At 45.3% G+C, this 20001-nt stretch overlaps 1 protein-coding gene across 1 annotated transcript in view; it reads left to right on the forward strand.

Annotated features, from left to right (window-relative positions):
* Positions 1-1318: 1318 nt before the first annotated feature.
* Positions 1319-20001, forward strand: part of EHMT2 (euchromatic histone lysine methyltransferase 2) — a 64972-nt gene continuing 46289 nt past the window's right edge. The window contains exons 1-6 of the mRNA XM_082263378.1: positions 1319-1368; positions 5525-5603; positions 7941-8081; positions 11003-11199; positions 14147-14231; positions 14317-14378. Of these exons, the coding sequence (XP_082119504.1) occupies positions 1348-1368; positions 5525-5603; positions 7941-8081; positions 11003-11199; positions 14147-14231; positions 14317-14378 (585 nt within the window). The 5' untranslated portion in view covers positions 1319-1347. The remainder of the gene's footprint in view (positions 1369-5524; positions 5604-7940; positions 8082-11002; positions 11200-14146; positions 14232-14316; positions 14379-20001) is intronic.

The raw sequence follows: 20001 nt of genomic DNA on the forward strand, positions 1-20001 counted from the left end.
TGGTACCCCCAAAAGTGTCAAAAATGTCAATCAAGGGTCGATCTGTCCGCCGCAATGTCGCAGTCCCGCAAAAAAAAAAATCGCAGATCGCCGCCATTACTCGTTAAAAAAAAACCCCAAAAACGACAGAAATCTTTCCCTTAGTTAGTAAACGCAATAAATTTTGTGCAAACCAATCAAAATATTGCGATTTTTTTTTTTTTTTACCAAAAATATGTAGCAGAAAAACAAATTGTCCTAAAACGATAAAAAATTAGATTTTTACATTTTTTGGGGGGGGGGGGGGGGGGAATTTCATATAAAAAAATGTGAAAAATATTGTTATTTTTTCAAAATTGTCGCTCTTTTTTTGTTTATATCGCAAAAAATAAAAATCGCACAGGTGATCAAATACCACCAAAAGAAAGCTCTGTTTGTGGAAAAAAGGACGTAAATTTCGTTTGGGGTACGGCGTCGCACAATCGCGCAATTGTCAGTTAAAGTCGCACAGCGCCGAATCGCAAAAAGTGGCCCAGACGTCAGACAGCAAATCCTCCGGTGGTAAAGTGATTAATATGCCACTGACCAGCAATGATTGTGGGAACATTTAGAATACCGCTGACCCCCCATGATTGGTGAAGAATATTTTAGAAAGCCACTAATGACCAATCATGGGGGAGGGAGAAGCTTTGTTTCTTTTTTTTTTTTTTGGGGGGGGGGGGGTCAGTGCTGCATTAGCCATGTCCTCTCCTCTTTCTTTTCTTTCACAAGTTCAAAGGACTGTCCATTGCTTCAGTCTTCCGACTCCACCGAAAACTAGAGCAAATGGCTACATTTAAGCAAATTTTATTGAATTACTATAGGACACAATAAATCCCCCATCCCATACTATTCATACAATATATAGCTTTTGGACAGGTTCTCTTTAACACAGTAACAAACCACTATTGTCAGGGACAAGGCTTCCACCAAGTATGGCGCCTCTGCCCTGTCCTCCATTGATCTACACCTACTATGGATATGCACTATCCCGTCTCTCCTACATCGGTATTTCTCTTCGGACCCCACGTGGAGTCTTACATTGGCATTGCCGCTTTAAAGATCTTGCTGAGGTCAGATCGAGGCTTGGAACGCAAAGCAGCCTATCGCGGTGCGGACACATGATTCTTGAAACGCAAATGTTTACAAAAGGGCTAAAAAAAGGCGGTGCCAAATGCGTGTCTCCACAGCAACCCTAGAGCCAATAGGGATGCAGGGAGCATTGTTGTAGCAGGCCCACCCTCTGGTAGGCTCCCCGTCCAATCCGGTGGGGAGGGGGCCGGAAGTGAGGTCAGTGGTCACACCGGAAGTGTTGTGTGCTGTGCAGCGATGGAGGCGGCGGGAGAGAGAGTGAGAGAAAGCGGGGAGGAATAATGCCGGGGACGGACATGTGGGGTGGGAGAGCGGAGGGCTTTGTGGGAAAGGAGAATCCTGGGGGCGCTGTGTGTAAATTGAGGAGACCCCATATTAGTAGCAGTAATATGAGAAGGCAGGTGACTGTGACCTGTGAGGGGGGCCAGCAAAGGATCAGAGGCAGGAAATGGAGTGTGAGGGCTAAAAGAGGAAGAATATGAAGAGTGAGGGGGGGGGGTGCAGGAGAGTAATGAAGGAATAAGAGGATTGTCTGTGCTATGGGAGATCTGGGAGAGGAGGAGGTGGGTATAGGGGTAGTAGAAGGGGTATGGGGAGAGGAGGAGGTGGGTATAGGGGTAGTAGAAGGGGTATGGGGAGAGGAGGAGGAGGTGGGTATAGGGGTAGTAGAAGGGGTATGGGGAGAGGAGGAGGTGGGTATAGGGGTAGTAGAAGGGGTATGGGGAGAGGAGGAGGTGGGTATAGGGGTGGTAGAAGGGGTATGGGGAGAGGAGGAGGGGGGTATAGGGGTGGTAGAAGGGGTATGGGGAGAGGAGGAGGAGGTGGGTATAGGGGTAGTAGAAGGGGTATATGGTGAGAAGGAGGTGAGTATAGGGGTGGTAGAAGGGGTATGGGGAGAGGAGGAGGTGGGTATAGGGCTAGTAGAAGGGGTATGGGGAGAGGAGGAGGTGGGTATAGGGGTGGTAGAAGGGGTATATGGTGAGGAGGAGGTGGGTAAAGGGGTAGTAGAAGGGGTATGGGGAGAGGAGGAGGTGGGTATAGGGGTAGTAGAAGGGGTATGTGGAGAGGAGGAGGTGGGTATAGGGGTGGTAGAAGAGGTATGTGGAGACAATAGGTGGGTATAGGGGTGTGTGGAGATGAGTAAGTGTGTATAGGGGTAGTAGAAGGGGTATGTGGAAAGAAAGAGGTGGGTATAGGGGTCATAAAAGGGGTGTGTGGAGAGGAGGTGGGTATAGGGGTAGTAGAAGGGTTATGTGGAAATGAAAGAGGTGGGCATAGGGGTAGTAGAAGGGATATGGGGAGAGGAGAAGGCGAGTATAGGGGTATGGGGAGAGAAGGAGGTGGGTATATGGGTGGTAGAAGGCGTATGGGGAGAGAGGAGGTGGGTATAGGGGTAGTAGAAGGCGTATGGGGAGAGCAGGTAGATATAGGGGTAGTATCAATATGGGGAGAGGAGGAGGTGGGTATAGGGCTAGTAGAAGGGGTATGTGGAGAGGAGGAGGTGGGTATAGGGGGGGGGGAGGTAGAAGGGGTATGGGGAGAGAAGGAGGTGGGAATAGGGGGAGTAGAATGGGGAGTGGAGGAGATGGGTATAGTGGTGGTAGAAGGGGTATATGGAGAGGAGGATGTGAGTAGAGGGATGGTAGAAGGGGTATGTGGAGAGGAGGAGGTGGGTATGGGGGTAGTAGAAGGGGTATGGGGAGAGGAGGAGGTGGGTATAGGGGTGGTAGAAGGAGGAGGTGGGTATAGGGGTAGTAGAAGGGGTATATGGAGAGGAGGAGGTGGGTATAGGGGGAGTAGAAGGGGTATGGGGAGAGGAGGTGGGTATAGGAGGAGTAGAAGGGGTATAGGGGTGGTAGAAGGGGTATATGGAGAGGAGGATGTGGGTATAGGGTAGTAGAAGGGGTATATGGAGAGGAAGAGGTGGGTATAGGGGGTATTAGGAGGGGTATGTGGAGAGTAGAGGTGGGTAATGGGGTGGTATATGGGGTGTGTGGAGACAAGTAGGTGGGTATAGGGGTAGTAGAAGGGGTATATGGAGAGTAGAGGTGGGCAATGGGGTTGTGGAGACGAGTAGGTGGGTATAGGGGTAGTAGAAGGGGTATGGTGGACAGAGGTGGTTGGTATAGGGGTAGTAGAAGGGGTATGGTGGACAGAGGTGGTTGGTATAGGGGTAGTAGAAGGGGTATGATGGACAGAGGTGGTTGGTATAGGGGTAGTAGAAGGGGTATATGGAGAGCAGAGGTGGGTAATGGGGTGGTATATGGGGTGTGTGGAGACGAGTAGGTGGGTATAGGGGTAGTAGAAGGGCTATATGGAGAGTAGAGGTGGGTATAGGGGGTAGTGGAAGGGGTATATGGAGACTAGAGGTGGGTAACGGGGTGATAGATGGGTTGTGTGGAGATGAGTAGGTGGGTATAGGGGTAGTAGAAGGGGTATATGGAGAGTAGAGGTGGGTAATGGGGTGTGTGGAGACGAGTAGGTGGGTATAGGGGTAGTAGAAGGGGTATATGGAGAGTAGAGGTGGGTAATGGGGTGTGTGGAGACGAGTAGGTGGGTATAGGGGTAGGAGAAGGGGTATATGGAGAGTAGAGGTGGGTAATGGGGTGATAGATGGGCTGTGTGGAGACGAGTAGGTGGGTATAGGGGTAGGAGAAGGGGTATATGGAGAGTAGATGTGGGTAATGGGGTGGTATATGGGGTGTGTGGAGACGAGTAGGTGGGTATAGGGGTAGAAGAAGGGGTATATGGAGAGTAGAGGTGGGTATAGGGGGTATTGGAAGGGGTATATGGAGAGTAGAGGTGGGTAATGGGGTGGTATATGGGGTGTGTGGAGACGAGTAGGTGGGTATAGGGGTAGTAGAAGGGCTATATGGAGAGTAGAGGTGGGTATATGGAGACTAGAGGTGGGTAACGGGGTGATAGATGGGTTGTGTGGAGATGAGTAGGTGGGTATAGGGGTAGTAGAAGGGGTATATGGAGAGTAGAGGTGGGTAATGGGGTGATAGATGGGCTGTGTGGAGACGAGTAGGTGGGTATAGGGGTAGTAGAAGGGGTATATGGATAGTAGAGGTGGGTATTGGGGTGTATGGAGACGAGTAGGGGGGAATATGGAGAGTAGAGGTGGGTATAGGGGTAGTAGAAGGGGTATATGGAGAGTAGAGGTGGGTAATGGGGTGTGTGGAGACGAGTAGGTGGGTATAGGGGTAGGAGAAGGGGTATATGGAGAGTAGATGTGGGTAATGGGGTGGTATATGGGGTGTGTGGAGACGAGTAGGTGGGTATAGGGGTAGTAGAAGGGGTATATGGAGAGTAGAGGTGGGTAATGGAGTGGTATATGGGGTGTGTGGAGACGAGTAGGTGGGTATAGGGGTAGTAGAAGGGGTATATGGAGAGTAGAGGTGGGTATAGGGGGTAGTGGAAGGGGTATATGGAGAGTAGAGGTGGGTAACGGGGTGATACATGGGTTGTGTGGAGATTAGTAGGTGGGTATAGGGGTAGTAGAAGGGGTATATGGAGAGTAGAGGTGGGTAATGGGGTGGTATATGGGGTGTGTGGAGAGGAGTAGGTGGGTATAGGGGTAGAAGAAGGGGTATATGGAGAGTAGAGGTGGGTATAGGGGTAGTAGAAGGGGTATATGGAGAGTAGAGGTGGGTATAGGGGTAGTAGAAGGGGTATATGGAGAGTAGAGGTGGGTATAGGGGTAGTAGAAGGGGTATATGGAGAGTAGAGGTGGGTATAGGGGTAGTAGAAGGGGTATATGGAGAGTAGAGGTGGGTATAGGGGTAGTAGAAGGGGTATATGGAGAGTAGAGGTGGGTATAGGGGTAGTAGAAGGGGTATATGGAGAGTAGAGGTGGGTATAGGGGTAGTAGAAGGGGTATATGGAGACGAGTAGGTGGGTATAGGGGTAGTAGAAGGGGTATATGGAGAGTAGAGGTGGGTAATGGGGTGGTATATGGGGTGTGTGGAGACGAGTAGGTGGGTATAGGGGTAGTAGAAGGGGTATATGGAGAGTAGAGGTGGGTATAGGGGTAGAAGAAGGGGTATATGGAGAGTAGAGGTGGGTATAGGGGTAGTAGAAGGGGTATATGGAGAGTAGAGGTGGGTATAGGGGTAGTAGAAGGGGTATATGGAGACGAGTAGGTGGGTATAGGGGTAGTAGAAGGGGTATATGGAGAGTAGAGGTGGGTAATGGGGTGGTATATGGGGTGTGTGGAGACGAGTAGGTGGGTATAGGGGTAGTAGAAGGGGTATATGGAGAGTAGAGGTGGGTATAGGGGTAGAAGAAGGGGTATGTTTCCAACAGGATTCGTTGGACAGGAGAGTGTAAGGAGTTTGATGTATCCATGAAGGAGTTTTTGTGGGGGAGATATGAGGGTGACTTATAATGGCTCCTACTGCTCTTCATCCAGGTATTACCTCCAAGAGAGTCTGAAAGAGACAGCCCTCATGAAGAAGGCACCATGGGGCTCTCGGGAAGTGCAGACAGGGGTATGTATGAAGTCTGTGACATACTGAGGGGAATTTACTACACAATTCTTTTTGTAATGGAGAGGGTGAGGTGTTTGGCAGCCGAGAGTGACAACTGTCTTCTTCTATAGAAACAGTAGAGTGAATGAGCATTGTCACTCTAGGGCAGGAACTATGTCGCTGGTAGGATGGGTAGATTGGGCCGTTGTACTGTATTTGTTCTGGTGACCATTGTCAAAAAAAAAAAAAAACAAGCAATGGTAAATCAACATTTTATGGTCATCATGGAAACAAAGGTGAGGGTAGAAGTTTCAATAAGTTGCCAACTGTCTGAGAAGAGATTTCTACTCTATGAAGAGATTTCATGTTTGGTCGGCCAGACAGGAAGTGAAGGGAATTCTCCACAACAAACAAAAAGTAAAATATAAACTTACAGAGGGCTGTATACAGTTTAACCACTTGCCAACCTCATAACTTAGTTATACGGCGGCAGAATGGCTCTCCTGCGTCAGATCACGTACCTAGTACTTCCGAGTAGGGGGCGCGCACCGCTGTACTGTGATTTGACACAACACAGGGTGATCAGTGGGTGCCAGCCAATAGAGGACTGGCGGCACCCGCTGATCGCCTAGGAGAGACACAGAACAGAGCTCTGCCTATGTAAACAAGGCAGCGATCCGTTCTGACAGGGGGGAAAGTGATGGAGTTTGTGTCCCATTCCATCACTTCCCTTAGTAAAAGAAGCACATACATTACACACAAAAACACTGGCTAGGCACACATTTAACCCTTTGATCGCCCATATTGTTTAACCCCTTCCCAGCCAGTGTCATTAGTACAGTGACAGGGCATATTTTTAGCACTATTAGTGTCAGACTGTCCACGGTAATGTCACAGTCCCGCTATAAGTCGCTGATCACAGCCATTACTGGTATAAAAATAAATAAAAATTCCAGCATATATACCATTGATTGTAGATGCGATACTTTTGCGCAAACCAAGCAATATACGTTTATTTTACCTGGTAGTAAATTGGCGTTCAAAGGCAAAATAAAATCAATAGATTTTTATTGAATATATAAAAACAACAGACAAAAACAAAACATACATATATAATAGATTGGAAGTAATCATTTCATGTATAGGAACCATAAAGATGATATGTCACAGGTGACATTAAATGACTAAGCCGGACAACATATCAGCTATTATCCACAGACAGCGCCTGACATGTTTCGCCGTTGCTTCCTCAGGGGCGAGTAACTGTAGCAGTTATTGTCATATAGGTACTATATTGAGACATAAATAAATTTTACTTATTGTAATTTTATTTTTACCAAAAATATGTAGCAGAATCCATAATGGGCCTAAATTGATGAAGAAATTTGATTTGTTATATTTCTTTTATTGGATGTGTTTTTATAGCAGAAAGTAAAAAAAATATATATTTTATTTTTGTTTATAGTGCAAAATATAAAAAATGCAGTGGTAATCAAATACCACCAAAAGAAAGCTCTATTTGTGGGTAAAAAAATGACATAAATTTCATTTGATTATAGTGTCGCATGACTACGCAATAAGTACCGCAGTGCTGTTTCGCAAAAAATAGCCTGGTCATGGAGGGGGGGGGGGGGGGGTAAGTCTTCCAGAGGTCAAGTGGTTAACATTCAGAAGATGAGCTTTAAAAACAAGCCCTCAATGCAGGCACTGTGGAGTCATTCATTGATAGATATACAGGACTCTGTATTCGGGGGTGCAGAGCACACAGTGCTATGGGGATGGGAGGAGAGGACACTACAGTGGAGGGGTTATGCGAAGGGGGGGTAGGACATTGGTATGCAAAGGAAGAAGACACTACTGTATGGGGGGGCGGCAGAGGACACTACTGTGGGAGGTACGATGTGAGGGGCAGCAGAGGACACTACTGTGGGAGGTACGATGTGAAGGGGAGCAGAGGACACTACTGTATGGGGGGGCGGCAGAGGACACTACTGTGGGAGGTACGATGTGAGGGGGAGCAGAGGACAATACTGTATGGGGGGGCGGCAGAGGACACTACTGTGGGGGGGGGGGGGTGCACAAGACACTATGCTGTGTTTTTATTGAAAGCTTGATAGGTTTTGTTTTTTTGGGTGTCGTGTCCCCCCCCTTACCTGGGGATATTTGGTTTCCTCCATGTTGTCCAGGTAGATCTCGACCTCTGAAAAGTTGCCTACCCCTGGTCTATAACCTGCCACAAGTTCACGTTTAGATCTGTTTTGAGTGAACGTTTTGTGGCCATACACTTCACCGCTCTTTGTTTCTAGATATTGTTTAGTGCTAGCAGAATCTTGCATTACTATTTGGTTGAATTTTTAGGTGAGGCTGCTATTGAGGTGACACTGGATGGGCCATCGGGAACCCCAACTCCTGAGGAGGTGGTGGTGGTGGTAGCCGGGGACACCGAAAAAGAAAACCATGTCTTCTTGCCTGCAGGCCGAGGACTCCCAGGTAAGGCAGGTAAAGCAAATCTAAACTTAAATTATAGCAGGAGAGTTGTCATTTTTGAGCAAGAATTCTAGATTATAAAATGGTAAAAAACAAACCTGTTGCTACAGTAACTGGAATCCATACTTTTTTTTCTGTGCTCTCTTTGCCTTTTGCTAGAATGTTTTCCACTCTACTCCTAACAACAATAGATACAATCATTTCAAGTGGAACTGTAAACAAAAGATGAAAAAAGGGCAACCAGATCAGCTTTTTTTTTTTTTTTTGCATAAGAGACATAATAGGGCAGGGATATGCAAACTGTGGCCCTCCAGCTGTTGCAAAACTACAAGTCCCATCATGCCTCTGGGTGTCATGCTTGTGGCTGTCAGAGTCTTGGGACTTGTAGTTCTGCAACATCTGGAGGGCCACAGTTTGCATATCCCTGTACTAGGGGTTGGTTTACTAAAATACGAAAACAAATAACAATCAGCGCAGACAGATAACCTAAAAACTGAAAATTGCAAGCTGGACACCAAAGACAAATCACCCTTATCTCATATAAAACCTTTTTTAATAAACATTTCATATAATGAGGGGATAGTCCATTTTATAAGCCAGAAGTCCCAAAATCGTCCATATGGTGCAGGAAAGTTGGAGCCGCTTGTCACCCGCCGCCATCCATCCGATCAGCTGTTCTTGGAAGCTACGTTCCTTGCAGCGGCACTGCGTCTCCCTGCACTGGAGGTGCGGTGTCAAGGCAGAAAGCTGTTATGCTTTTAACCGCTTTTATTCATTTAAGTGCGGTCCATTCTTTTATGTTCTGAATAAAAAGTATATAACGGAGAGCACTTGGATTAGTCTCTTTTATTACATGGTACTTATTGATGAGTGGATTAAATCCGGATTTGACCGGCAGACAAGTTCCCTGTTTGTGCCGTGGATGTAAGGAATCTGCCCTTGTTGTTTAACCCTTTCAGGGAAAGCGCTGATTTTTTATATTTCAGGTGAGCGCGGTGTAAGCCCAGTTGGAGGGATCTTTTTGTTTCCAACTTTCCTGCACCATATGGACTATTTTGGGACTTCTGGCTTATAAAATGCACTATCCCCTCATTATATGAAATGTTTAAATATTGCGCTGCACTATATTTCATATTGATTGATTTACTAAAGGCAAATATATTGTGCACTGCAAGTGCAGTTGCTTCAGGGCTTAGTAAATGAGATAAAGCTTCACTTTGCAAAGAATACCCAATCACATGCAAGCAAAATAAAAAAAATAAAAAAACAGCATTTTTGCTTGCCCATGATTGGCAGAGCTTCCCCCCAGATCTAGAACAACTGCACTTGCAATACATAGTATATTAATCATAAGTAAATCAGCCTCCCTGTCTCTTCTGGAATAAAGGATTCTTACCAGCCTGTTTGCAATTTTCATGACAATGTACACTGTGCTACATATGCACTGCTCAGTGAAAAATTTAGCCACCTGCTCAGATGAATGAATGAACTGAGCATGCGTTGCGTCTTGGCATGGCCAATTAAAATGTCCAAAGACTCCTAACCAGGAAGAAGACTGGGTGAAGATGTTGGTGCTGGCAAGGGAGCTTGTGGTCATTGCATCGTTGGAGTGGAGGGAAACTTAGTCCTGTTTTAAAAACAGGCCTTCTCTCTAAAGGTCATATTGTGCTATCCTGCATCCTCCCCCCCCATCCCTCTCTTACAAATAAACTTTTTTTTTTTTTTTTTTTTTTACAAAATTCTGTATTTGTTTTGCACTTCAATTTTTCTTGCCTAGGTGAGACTTTCTACCTGCCCCCTGCATGTGTGCGTATGTACCCTGCATATGAGAGCCCTGCAGCACATTGCTCATGCACCGTTTTCCCCAGCTATCTGCGCACATGTGGGATTTCCTATGCATGCGCACAGACTGCTACCAGGGAGTCCTGAAACCTTTCCTGTCTTCACATGCATGGAAAATCCCCTGTGCTTGTGGAGGTATGCGGGGGGGGGGGGGGTTAATATATGTTACTGTAGGGAATGGGATTCAGTGCACACTGCAGCCTTGTACCATAGGGTTAATGTTACTGACACTGTAGGGATTGGGAAGGATGCTGGGAATGGAAATCATGAAGCATGCAGGCAGCCTTGTAAATTTTGATTGCAGATACAGGGCAGGTCAGGGTTAATATGGTAAAATCAATTAGTGACAGTGTGGACTGTGGAATCGATCAGAATATTCAGTGACAGACACTCTTTCTCATAGTGGTGGTAGGAGGCTGGAGCGGTGGACTAGGAGCCGGGAAAGGATCACAGCACAGCCGCATACACTGACTCACTCGTGCACTGCAGCCCGCCCCACACGTTCAGTGAGTCTCACTCTCCGCCCTAGTTTTCTCAATGGCACATTCAGGGAGCCAATCACGCCGTGAGTAGCGGCACAGCGGAACCAATCAGGTGTGCAGGCACGCATGATTGGTTAGCTGTGCAGCTGCTCACGGCGTGATTGGTTCCCTGAATGTGCCATTGAGAAAACTAGGGCGGAGAGTGAGACTCACTGAACGTGTGGGGCGGGCTGCAGTGCATGAGTGAGTCAGTGTATGCTCACCGCTGAAGTGTCCCGACTTCTCACTGCCTAACACGGAAGTCTGTGAGTCCTCCTGTCCTCCTCCGAGTCCCTTCCCCCTGCCTATGCAAATATCGTGACCTCGGCGATATGAATATCGCCTACGGCCGCAGAATGATAGTCGATATCATATCGACTATCGTTCAGCCCTACTAGGAACCCATTGAAGCTCTGCTTTTAAGTGACGGATGTCTCCAAAGCAGTGAAGTGGCTTTCAGTCTTTGCACCTGTTATCAAATGACAGTCATGCAAATAAAATAGAGACTATGAGCAATTTATTTTTATATGTGTTAGTCAACTGAAATATCTTTCTTGTCTTCCCTGCCAGGCCATGCTTCCAAGTCTCTCCCAGCACCGCCTTCCTTGACCTCTTCACCACTCTCCAGCAGAGCCAAAATGTCCCTGACTGGAGCTGCGAAGATGCCGCACACACCACAGAGCCTGGCCATGAGATTGCTGAATATGAAAAGAGAGGGAGCAGACAAAGTGCACCGTGCCAGAAAGACCATTCCACGGGCAGGCAACGTGAGTGTCAGGAAAATCTAAATTAGCAGATATTGCTTTAAAAAATATTCTCTCTCAGGCTACCAAAAAGCATGAGCTTTCTTATTACTATTCAGATACATTTTGTATGGCATATTTACCTGCTAAATAGACAGTCACTTTGCCCTCTATGGGCAAACGAATAGCGAGTTTGTAACAGGGACCTCCCCGATCCACTGATACTTACATTTCCACCCCTCCCGTGCCACTTCTTCCTGTAGTTCAGACAGCATTAAAATCCAAATTTAACTTGGTGTTGGAAGTTTAGGTGAGTAGTTTTTTCAGTTCTTAGGTCACATGACAGTGTTTGGGCTTCTCATTAGAGAAGGTCGCATGCCCCCCCCATGCCCAAAAGCGCTGAATATTGTTGCCAGCTGTGTTAGTGAAAGGAGTAGCGAGGAAGTGCCCAATAGCCAAATATCAGTGGGTCAAGGGGGTATAAGGGGGGTGGTGTTGACAAAGACAATTTCACTTTGCCCTGAATGGTCAGGGTGATAGTCTCTTTAAATAAAGGTTTTTATTTTATGCACAAAAGTCAGGCATAAAATATTCAATAATAAACTTTCTTGAAATCAAAATGAAAATGACCATAAACTACTATCAATTCTATGATAAAGTAGAGCTCCAAGAACATGGCAAAATATATTTATAATAATATATTTAAAGAGGAAGTAAACTTCTCTGCAAACATTTACCTATAGGTTGGCTTATATTAAGGCTTACCTATAGTTAGCGTAAATATCTCCTAAACGTATACTGTTTAGGAGATATTTTTATGACCTGCAGCCATTGACATCACTGGTGCATGCGCTCTGAAGGAATGACCACGCCGTAAATGGCTGCTCCCGCTCGCATGCACAGGAGTGATGTCATCGCGGCTCCAGAGCTTGTGAACCCGGAAGCAACTCCAGGGAAAATGTCAGCGGGGATATTGATGTGCAGGATATGTTTTAAGGTAAGTATTACATAATGAACTAGTATGCGATGCATACTAGCTCATTATGACTTTGTATTAGAGGTTTTTTTTTTTTTTTTTTTAGTTTACAACCTCTTTAACCACTTTACCACCGGAGGATTTTGCTGTCTTACGTCCAGGCCACTTTTTGCGATTCGGCACTGTGTGACTTTTAACGGACAATTGCGCGGTCGTGCGACGCTGTACCCAAACGAAATTTACGTCCTTTTTTTCCCCACAAATAGAGCTTTCTTTTGATAGTATTTGATCACCTGTGCGATTTTTACTTTTTGCGCTATAAACAAAAAAATAGCGTTTATTTTGAAAAAATAACAATATTTTTCACATTTTTTTTTATATGAAATTCCCCCCCAAAAAAAAGTAAAAATCAAACTTTTTTTAAATTTTTGGCCAATTTGTTTTATGCTACCTATGTTTGGTAAAAAAATCACAAGTGTATTTTGATTGGTTTGCGCAAAAGTTATTGCGTTTACTAACAAAGGGAAAGATTTCTGCCATTTTTGGTGTTTTTTTTTTTTTTTTTTTTTGCGGGACTGCGACATTGCGGCGGACAGATCGGACCCTTGACTGACATTTTTGACACTTTTGGGGGTTAATTTGTTTTGGAGAGGGAGGGGTTAATGTATGCCTGGTGCTTACTAACGTGTGGGGGGGGGAGGTGACTGTGTGACACAAGGACAGATCGAGGGTTCAGCTATGCTGAACCCTGCAATCTGACCCTGCCTGTCACTTCAGAGATCCGCCCGCTTGTGTTTACACAAGCAGGCGGATCTCCACACTCGATTCCCCGACGATCGGGGAAGAGCAGCGGCAATCGCCGCTGCTCCTCCCCTGGCCCGACTCCCGCTGTGACTGAATACAGCGGGAGCTAGAAAGGGGAGTGTCTGACGACGTAGGTCTACGTCGCCAGACGATAACGAACCACTTTGCTGCAGTAGGCTCAACGTGAGCAGACGGCAAGTGGTTAAAGACATTGTACACTTTCAAATGTTTTTGTTGTTTTAGCTACAGTAGGTATCAATGTAGTTATATTCCCTGTGTCATTTGTTTGCCTTACCTTTTAATAATGGGCTGCAGTTTGTAGTGCTGATCGATTCCCCCTACGTCCATGTATAAATGCACCTAGCTTGTCCTTATTCGATAAAAGGACAGGCAACTTTTTGTTCTGGGTCACTCAGCGTCCATGCCTCAGTATTTCCTCTTGTATTTAACTCTCGCCTGAGGAGCACTTGACTGAAAGACCTAGGGATTGTGGGTATTTCGTTTCTTTACAGGAAGTGTCAGTTCTCAGACTATAGCCAAAGAACGTGCACTAACCTGTTCAGTGCCTGGCAGCACACCTCATGTTTGAGTACAAATAGAAACTGCTGACAGCAGAACGTGAACTTTTACTCTACTATAGACTGTGCATACAGGGCAACAAATAAGATGAGGTTTATATAACCAATGCAATTTTTATTCAGGTGAAAAACACAAGGTGCAGGTAGGAAGGTTTTATAATGCCTTTAAAATTCTTCAGGGAACTATTTAAGCTGCCAAAATATTTAGAATTCTGTGTATCCAGTCTAGTAGTTTACACCTCTAAAATACTGAATATTCAGGCAGGTGACACCCATTTTTTCTGGTTCACCTTTGTAGCTCCACATGTCACTTCTCCAACTCGTGTCTGCTCATTGGACAATAAATCAGCACACTGTTTTTATCGAATGATGAGGAAGGTGATACAGAAGGATGTAAAGCCAAAGCAGAAAATAGTGTCAACAGCCTCGCTGTGCATTGTGGCAGAGATGTATGAGTCAAGAGTTGCTGAACAAAAATTGCAAGTCCTTTGGCAGATAAAATAGTTTACATTTATCTGTTTGAATTGAGTGTTTTCCTGTTTGGCTAGAATTTGGCTTTGAATAAAACTCATTTTCTTATGTCCTTGTGTAAAGCCATGTGCCTGTATTTCAGGTGCTGGGGGATGTAGGTCTTATGTCTGATGGAGAAAAGCAGATCCAAAAGAAAGACTCTGAGGGGCAGAAGAGGGATAGTCCAGGTATGAATGATCAGTTTATGAACAGATCTGGAGGAGAGCCATGTATGGTTGTAGCACAGTTCTGTGATGTCTTTTTCTCCCCCAGATTCTACACAGAAGAGGACCCAGAGCTCTGATACTCTAGCCAATAAATCCAAAGAAGCGAAGGTGAGGATGTGAGAGTTGTGATGAATGTGGGTTTACTGGGAGAAATTGTCGCATAACCATGTGTATTTTTGAAATGTTGAGCTTGCATCTGTGGAATATTTCTCTGAGCTGTTACAGGGCAGCAATAAAGCTGCACATACATGTAAATAATAAAAGCTTTTAAAGTGGAACCTGCCACAGCAAAATAAAATGTTTTAGACCCCCCCCCCGGAGCTGTTTGTCATAATGTGCTAATATGCACAACATATTAGCACATCACTGCAGACTTACCTTGCAAGAGATCCCTCTGTTGATAGCACTTCCATCTTCTCCCAGTTCTTTTCCATGTTTGGGTGCTTCTGCCTCCTGATTGGCTGAGGTGGGACAATTTATCTCCGGTATATATGCATTTGGGAGTTGCTGTGTCTTGGCACACAACCCTGTTTTGTCAACACAAATTGAAAATTTGGCACCTTAAGAGCCGGTTCACACTGAGGCCACACGACTTCGGGGGGGGCGACCTGAGAAGTCGCGTGCACCGCTGTGCACCGTGACTTCGGCACGACTTGCAGGGACTTCACATAATGGAAGTCTATGCAAGTCGCTCCGAGGTCGCCCCAAAGTAGTACAGGACCCTTTTTCTAAGTCGGAGCGACTTGTGTCGCTCCTATTAGAACGGGTCCTGTACTACTCAATGGACCGCGACCGACCGCAACTTGTCAGGCTGACAAGTCGCGGCAGTGTGAATGGGCTCTTAAAGTCTGAGTTCTGAAATCTATATGCCTATTGGATGTTGGGGATGTGGTACCAGTCAAAGTATATTATTCTGTAGTTTGGTTTATGTAATCACGGATTTGCCCCGTCCCATCATTTGTACCAGGTATCAGTCAGCTGAGTGCCAAGCTCTTTCACTGAGGACCAGACACCTTTATTAAATGAATGATTAGCTGACAACCATGTAAACGTGTCCTCCACTTTGCAGTCTTTCATGGAGAGCTCTTTACTTCTGTCCTATGGACCAAGGTCAGAAGGACTGGAAGTGAGGGGAATTTTGGGATTTTCCCCCAGTGTGGATACAGACAGCAACTAACCCCTGACAGCAGTCCATCCCTTCTCCATTCCACTCCTCATTTTATGTATACCCATTGGAGAGATCTTGGGTCTTTAGTAATCACCATCTCTGGAATGTAAAGGGAGGTTAGGACAAAGATGGCAAAAAACCCTGAAAAAAGTTATATTCTGTCTCTTGATCGAAAAAAAAAAAAAAAAAAAATGTTTAGGTTGGGAATCCTGCTCAAAGTGGAGCTGAACTTTAAAAGGGAAGATTTGTTACATTAAAGTGGATGTACTCCATTGCATATACCCAGAGATGAGACAAATCTCCCTACATACGTTGTACATGTATAAGTGCTGTCTACAGCTTTTTATATTCTTTAGAAAGTGCACATCATGTCAACATTTTTTTTTTTTTTTTTCTGTTTCAGCAGTGGGAGGGGAGTCTGGGCATACACCCCCCCCCCCCCCGTACATAGGCCGAGTAATGAAGAAACTTAGAGCTGTAATGTGAATAGACAAGCTCTCTGCTTATCTGTCTCTAAGTCCCTTCCCTGACACAAATTTTCAGCTGCTTTTATGTCCTGTGTCTGAGAACTTGTCAGAATTGACTCGTGCTGATAACAGAGGAACGGCACTTAGGGCTTTAGGGAGCGATAGGTAAACACTACAGATATACAGTATCTCACAAAAATGAGTACACCCCTCACATTTTTGTAAATATTTTCTTCTATCTTTTCATGTGACAACACTGAAGAAATGACACTTTGCTACAATGTAAAGTAGTGAGTGTACAGCTTGTATAACAGTGTAAATTTGCTACCCCCTCAAAATAACTCAACACACAGCTATTAATGTCTAAACCGCTGGCAACAAAAGTGAATACACCCCTAAGTGAAAATGTCCAAATTGGGCCCAAAGTGTCAAAATTTTGTGTGACTACCATCATTTTCCAGCACTGCCTTTTACCTTCTTGGGCATTGAGTCCACCAGAGCTTCACAGGTTGCCAATGGAGTCCTCTTCCACTCCTCCATTATGACATCACAGAGCAGGTGGATGTTAGAGACCTTGCACTCCTCCACCTTCTGTTTGAGGATGCCCCACAGATGCTCAATAGGGTTTATGGCTGGAGACATGCTTTGCCAATCCATCATTACCCTCAGCTTCTTTAGCAAGGCAGTGGTCATCTTGGAGATGTGTTTTGGGTCGTTATGGTGGAATGCTGCCCTGCGGCCCAGTCTCTGAAGGGAGGGGATCATGCACTGCTTCAGTATGTCACATGTTGACATTCATGGTTCGCTCAATGAACTGTAGCTCCTCAGTGCCGGCAGCGCTCATGCAGCCCCAGACCATGACACTACCACCACCGTGCTTGAGTGTAGACAAGACACACTTGTCTTTGTACTCCTCACCTGGTTGCCGCCCCACACGCTTGACACCATCTGAACCAAATAAGATTTATCTTGGTCTCATCAGACCACAGGACATGGTTCCAGTAATTCATGTCCTTAGTCTGCTTGTCTTTAGAAAACTGTTTGCAGGCTTTCTTGTGCATCATCTTTAGAAAAGGCTTCCTTTTGGGACAACAACCATGAGAATTTGATGCAGTGTGCGGCGTATGGTCTGAGCATGACACACTGACCTCCCACCCCTTCAACCTCTGCAGCAATGCTGTCAGCGCTCATACGTCTATTTCCCAAAGACAACCTCTGGATATGACGCTGAGCATGTGCACTCAACTTCTTTGGTCGACCATGGCGAGGCCTGTTCTGAGTGGAACCTGTCCTGTTAAACCGCTGTATGGTCTTGGCCACCGTGCTTCAGGTCAGTTTCAAGGTCTTGGCAATCTTCTTATAGCCTAGGCAATTTTTATGTAGAGCGACAATTCTTTTTGTTCAGATCCTCAGTTCTTTGCCATGAGGTGCCATGTTGAACTTCCAGTGACCAATATGAGAGAGTGAGAGCGATAACACCAAATTTTAACACACCTCCCAATTCACACCTGAGACCTTGTAATACTAACGATTCACTTGACACCGGGGAGGGAGAATGGCTAATTGGGCCAAATTTGAACATTGTCACTTAGGGGTGTACTCACTTTTGTTGCCAGCGGTTTAGACATTAATGGCTGTGTGTTGAGTTATTTTGAGGGGACAGCAAATTGACACTGTTATAGAAGCTGTACACTGACTACTTTACATTGTAGCAAAGTGTTATTTCTTCAGTGCTGTCAAATGAAAAAAAGATAAAATATTTACAAAAACGTAAGGGGTGTACTCAATTTTGTGAGATACTGTATGTGCCCAGGTCAGATTTCATGAATGAGGTTTACAACCACTTACGGACCGCCCGCCGCAGTTTTACGTTGGTACTTTGATGTTACATACCGGGGTTACAGATAGCTGCCATAACCCCGGTATTCTTTTAAACGGCGGGTGGTCCGCTTTGACAAAAATGTGGTCTCAGCGGCGGATTCGCCACGGGATCACTTCTATGGGCGGCGAAAGAGGTGGCCACCCCCTTCCTGACGCTTTTCCGGTCGTTTTCCCTGCTTACCGGAGCTGTTGGTAGTGGGGAAAACGATCCAGTCCGATGGGAGTCTTAGGCAGGAAGTCGAGTGAGGGCAAGATGGCCGCCACTCGACTCTATGGCCTTGGAGGACCATAGCGACATCATACGTCGCTTCCTCCCAACGGCCTTAAAGGGCCCATTTTGGTTTTTTTCTTAACGAAAAAAAAAATACTTTTTTTAAGTGTAGATGTGAGGTCTTTTTGACCCCAGATCTCACATTAAAGAGGACCTGTCCTGCTTATTTCTATTACAAGGGATGTTTACAATCCTTGTAATCGGGGAAAAAAAGTGATCAACGATTTTTTTTAAAGGGACAGTGTAAAAATAAATGGTAAAATAAACAGGAAAAAAATTAAGGCCCACGTCGTTCCGAGCTCGCCCACAGAAGCAAACGCATACACAAGTTGCACCCACATATGTAAACGGTGTTCAAACCACAAATGTGCGGTATCGCTGCGATTGTTAGAGCGAGAGCAATAATTCCAGCATTATACTTACTCTTTAATTCTAAACTGGTAACCTGTAGAAATTTTTAAAATGTTGCCTATGGAGATTTTTAAGTACCAAGTTTGTTGCCATTCCATGAGCGTGCGCAATTTTGAAGCATGACCTGTTCGGTATAAATTTACTCTGCTTAACATTCTCTTTCACATTATAGAAAAAAATTGGGCTAACTTTACTGTTTTCTTATTTTTTAATTAAAAAAGTGTATTTCTCTTTTATTCATTGACGGACACAGCTCCTGATCTTCTTAACCATTGGGTTATACTGCCCCCTACATGAGTTGGACACTAGGCAGAAAAAGTCTGGCTACGCCTATGGGCAGTCCCAGGGGTTACACTCCCTCTCTCTTCTATAGGTACTCTTTTTTTTTTTTTTTTTTTTTCTGCCTAGTCAGGACCTAGGTTTTTTTTTTTCCTGTGAGATCTACAATCAACTGCTCGACTGGGCGGAAAAACACTGCATTTATAAGACCGCCGCACAAATACGGTGTGACATAAAGTATTGTAATGATCTCCATTTTATTCTCTACGGTCTCTGCTAAAAAAAAAAAAATACTGTTAACTTGTAAACAACAAGTGTCAGAAAAAGGCCTGGTCCTCAAGTGGTTCAGGAAAAAATTGGAACTATTGTGACTTTGCGGCACTCTAAGAAATATACCCTTTGTCTGAATATCCTGCTTGTATATGAGTGCGCCTAGGCACTTCTGTACCTGCAGCATAGCTGTATATCTGCAGTGTGAGATCTAAGGCAGTCTTGTGAAATTTTTCGATGTCACTACTGTGCTGCTCCCTGTTCTCCTTGCTGGAGGCTCGAACATAAGAGATGAAAAGCCCTGCCCCCTACAAGATGGCCGCTTCCACACAGAGGCACAGTGCTGAACAAGGCACGATAAGTCCGTTATGGGGAAATATCAGCCACAGGGAGACCAGTACTTATAATCAGTCTTTAGGGCTGCTCATTCATTTCAGAGGGCTGCCCTATATGGGAACAATGCAGCAAGGAAGCTCGGGTATCTTTTTGATCTTTTTGCATTTTTAACAGTGCATTTTGTTCGCACATCATGCTTGCCACATTTGGGGTGCCGTTAAAGCGGTAGTAAACTACTGTTTTGTTTTTTTAAATCCTGCAAGGCAATGCCATAATGTGCTAGTATGCATCGCATACTGGCACATTATGTGAAACTTGCCTTAGAACGAAGCCCTTCGGCGCGCTGTCAGTACTGAAGGCGCAGCTCCATCTTCACCCGGTCTTACTTTCTCGGACTGTGGCTGTGTGAGTGGCCAGAGCTGCGATGACATCATGTGCCTGCATGCTGGAACTGCAGTTTATGGCACAGGATTATGAAGGAAGGACATGGGTATGCTGTTCCTTCAGACCGCATGTGCTGGTGACATCACCGGCAGCATCTACAGTAAATACTATATTTACAGTTCTTATAAGTAAGCCTTATTCTAGGCTTACCTATAGGTAAAATTCATGCATGGGAGTTTACTCACATTATAACTGTGAATGACA

The sequence above is a fragment of the Pelophylax lessonae genome, assembly GCF_965119305.1.
Source record: "Pelophylax lessonae genome assembly, chromosome: 7".
Classification (NCBI taxonomy): Eukaryota; Metazoa; Chordata; class Amphibia; order Anura; family Ranidae; genus Pelophylax; species Pelophylax lessonae.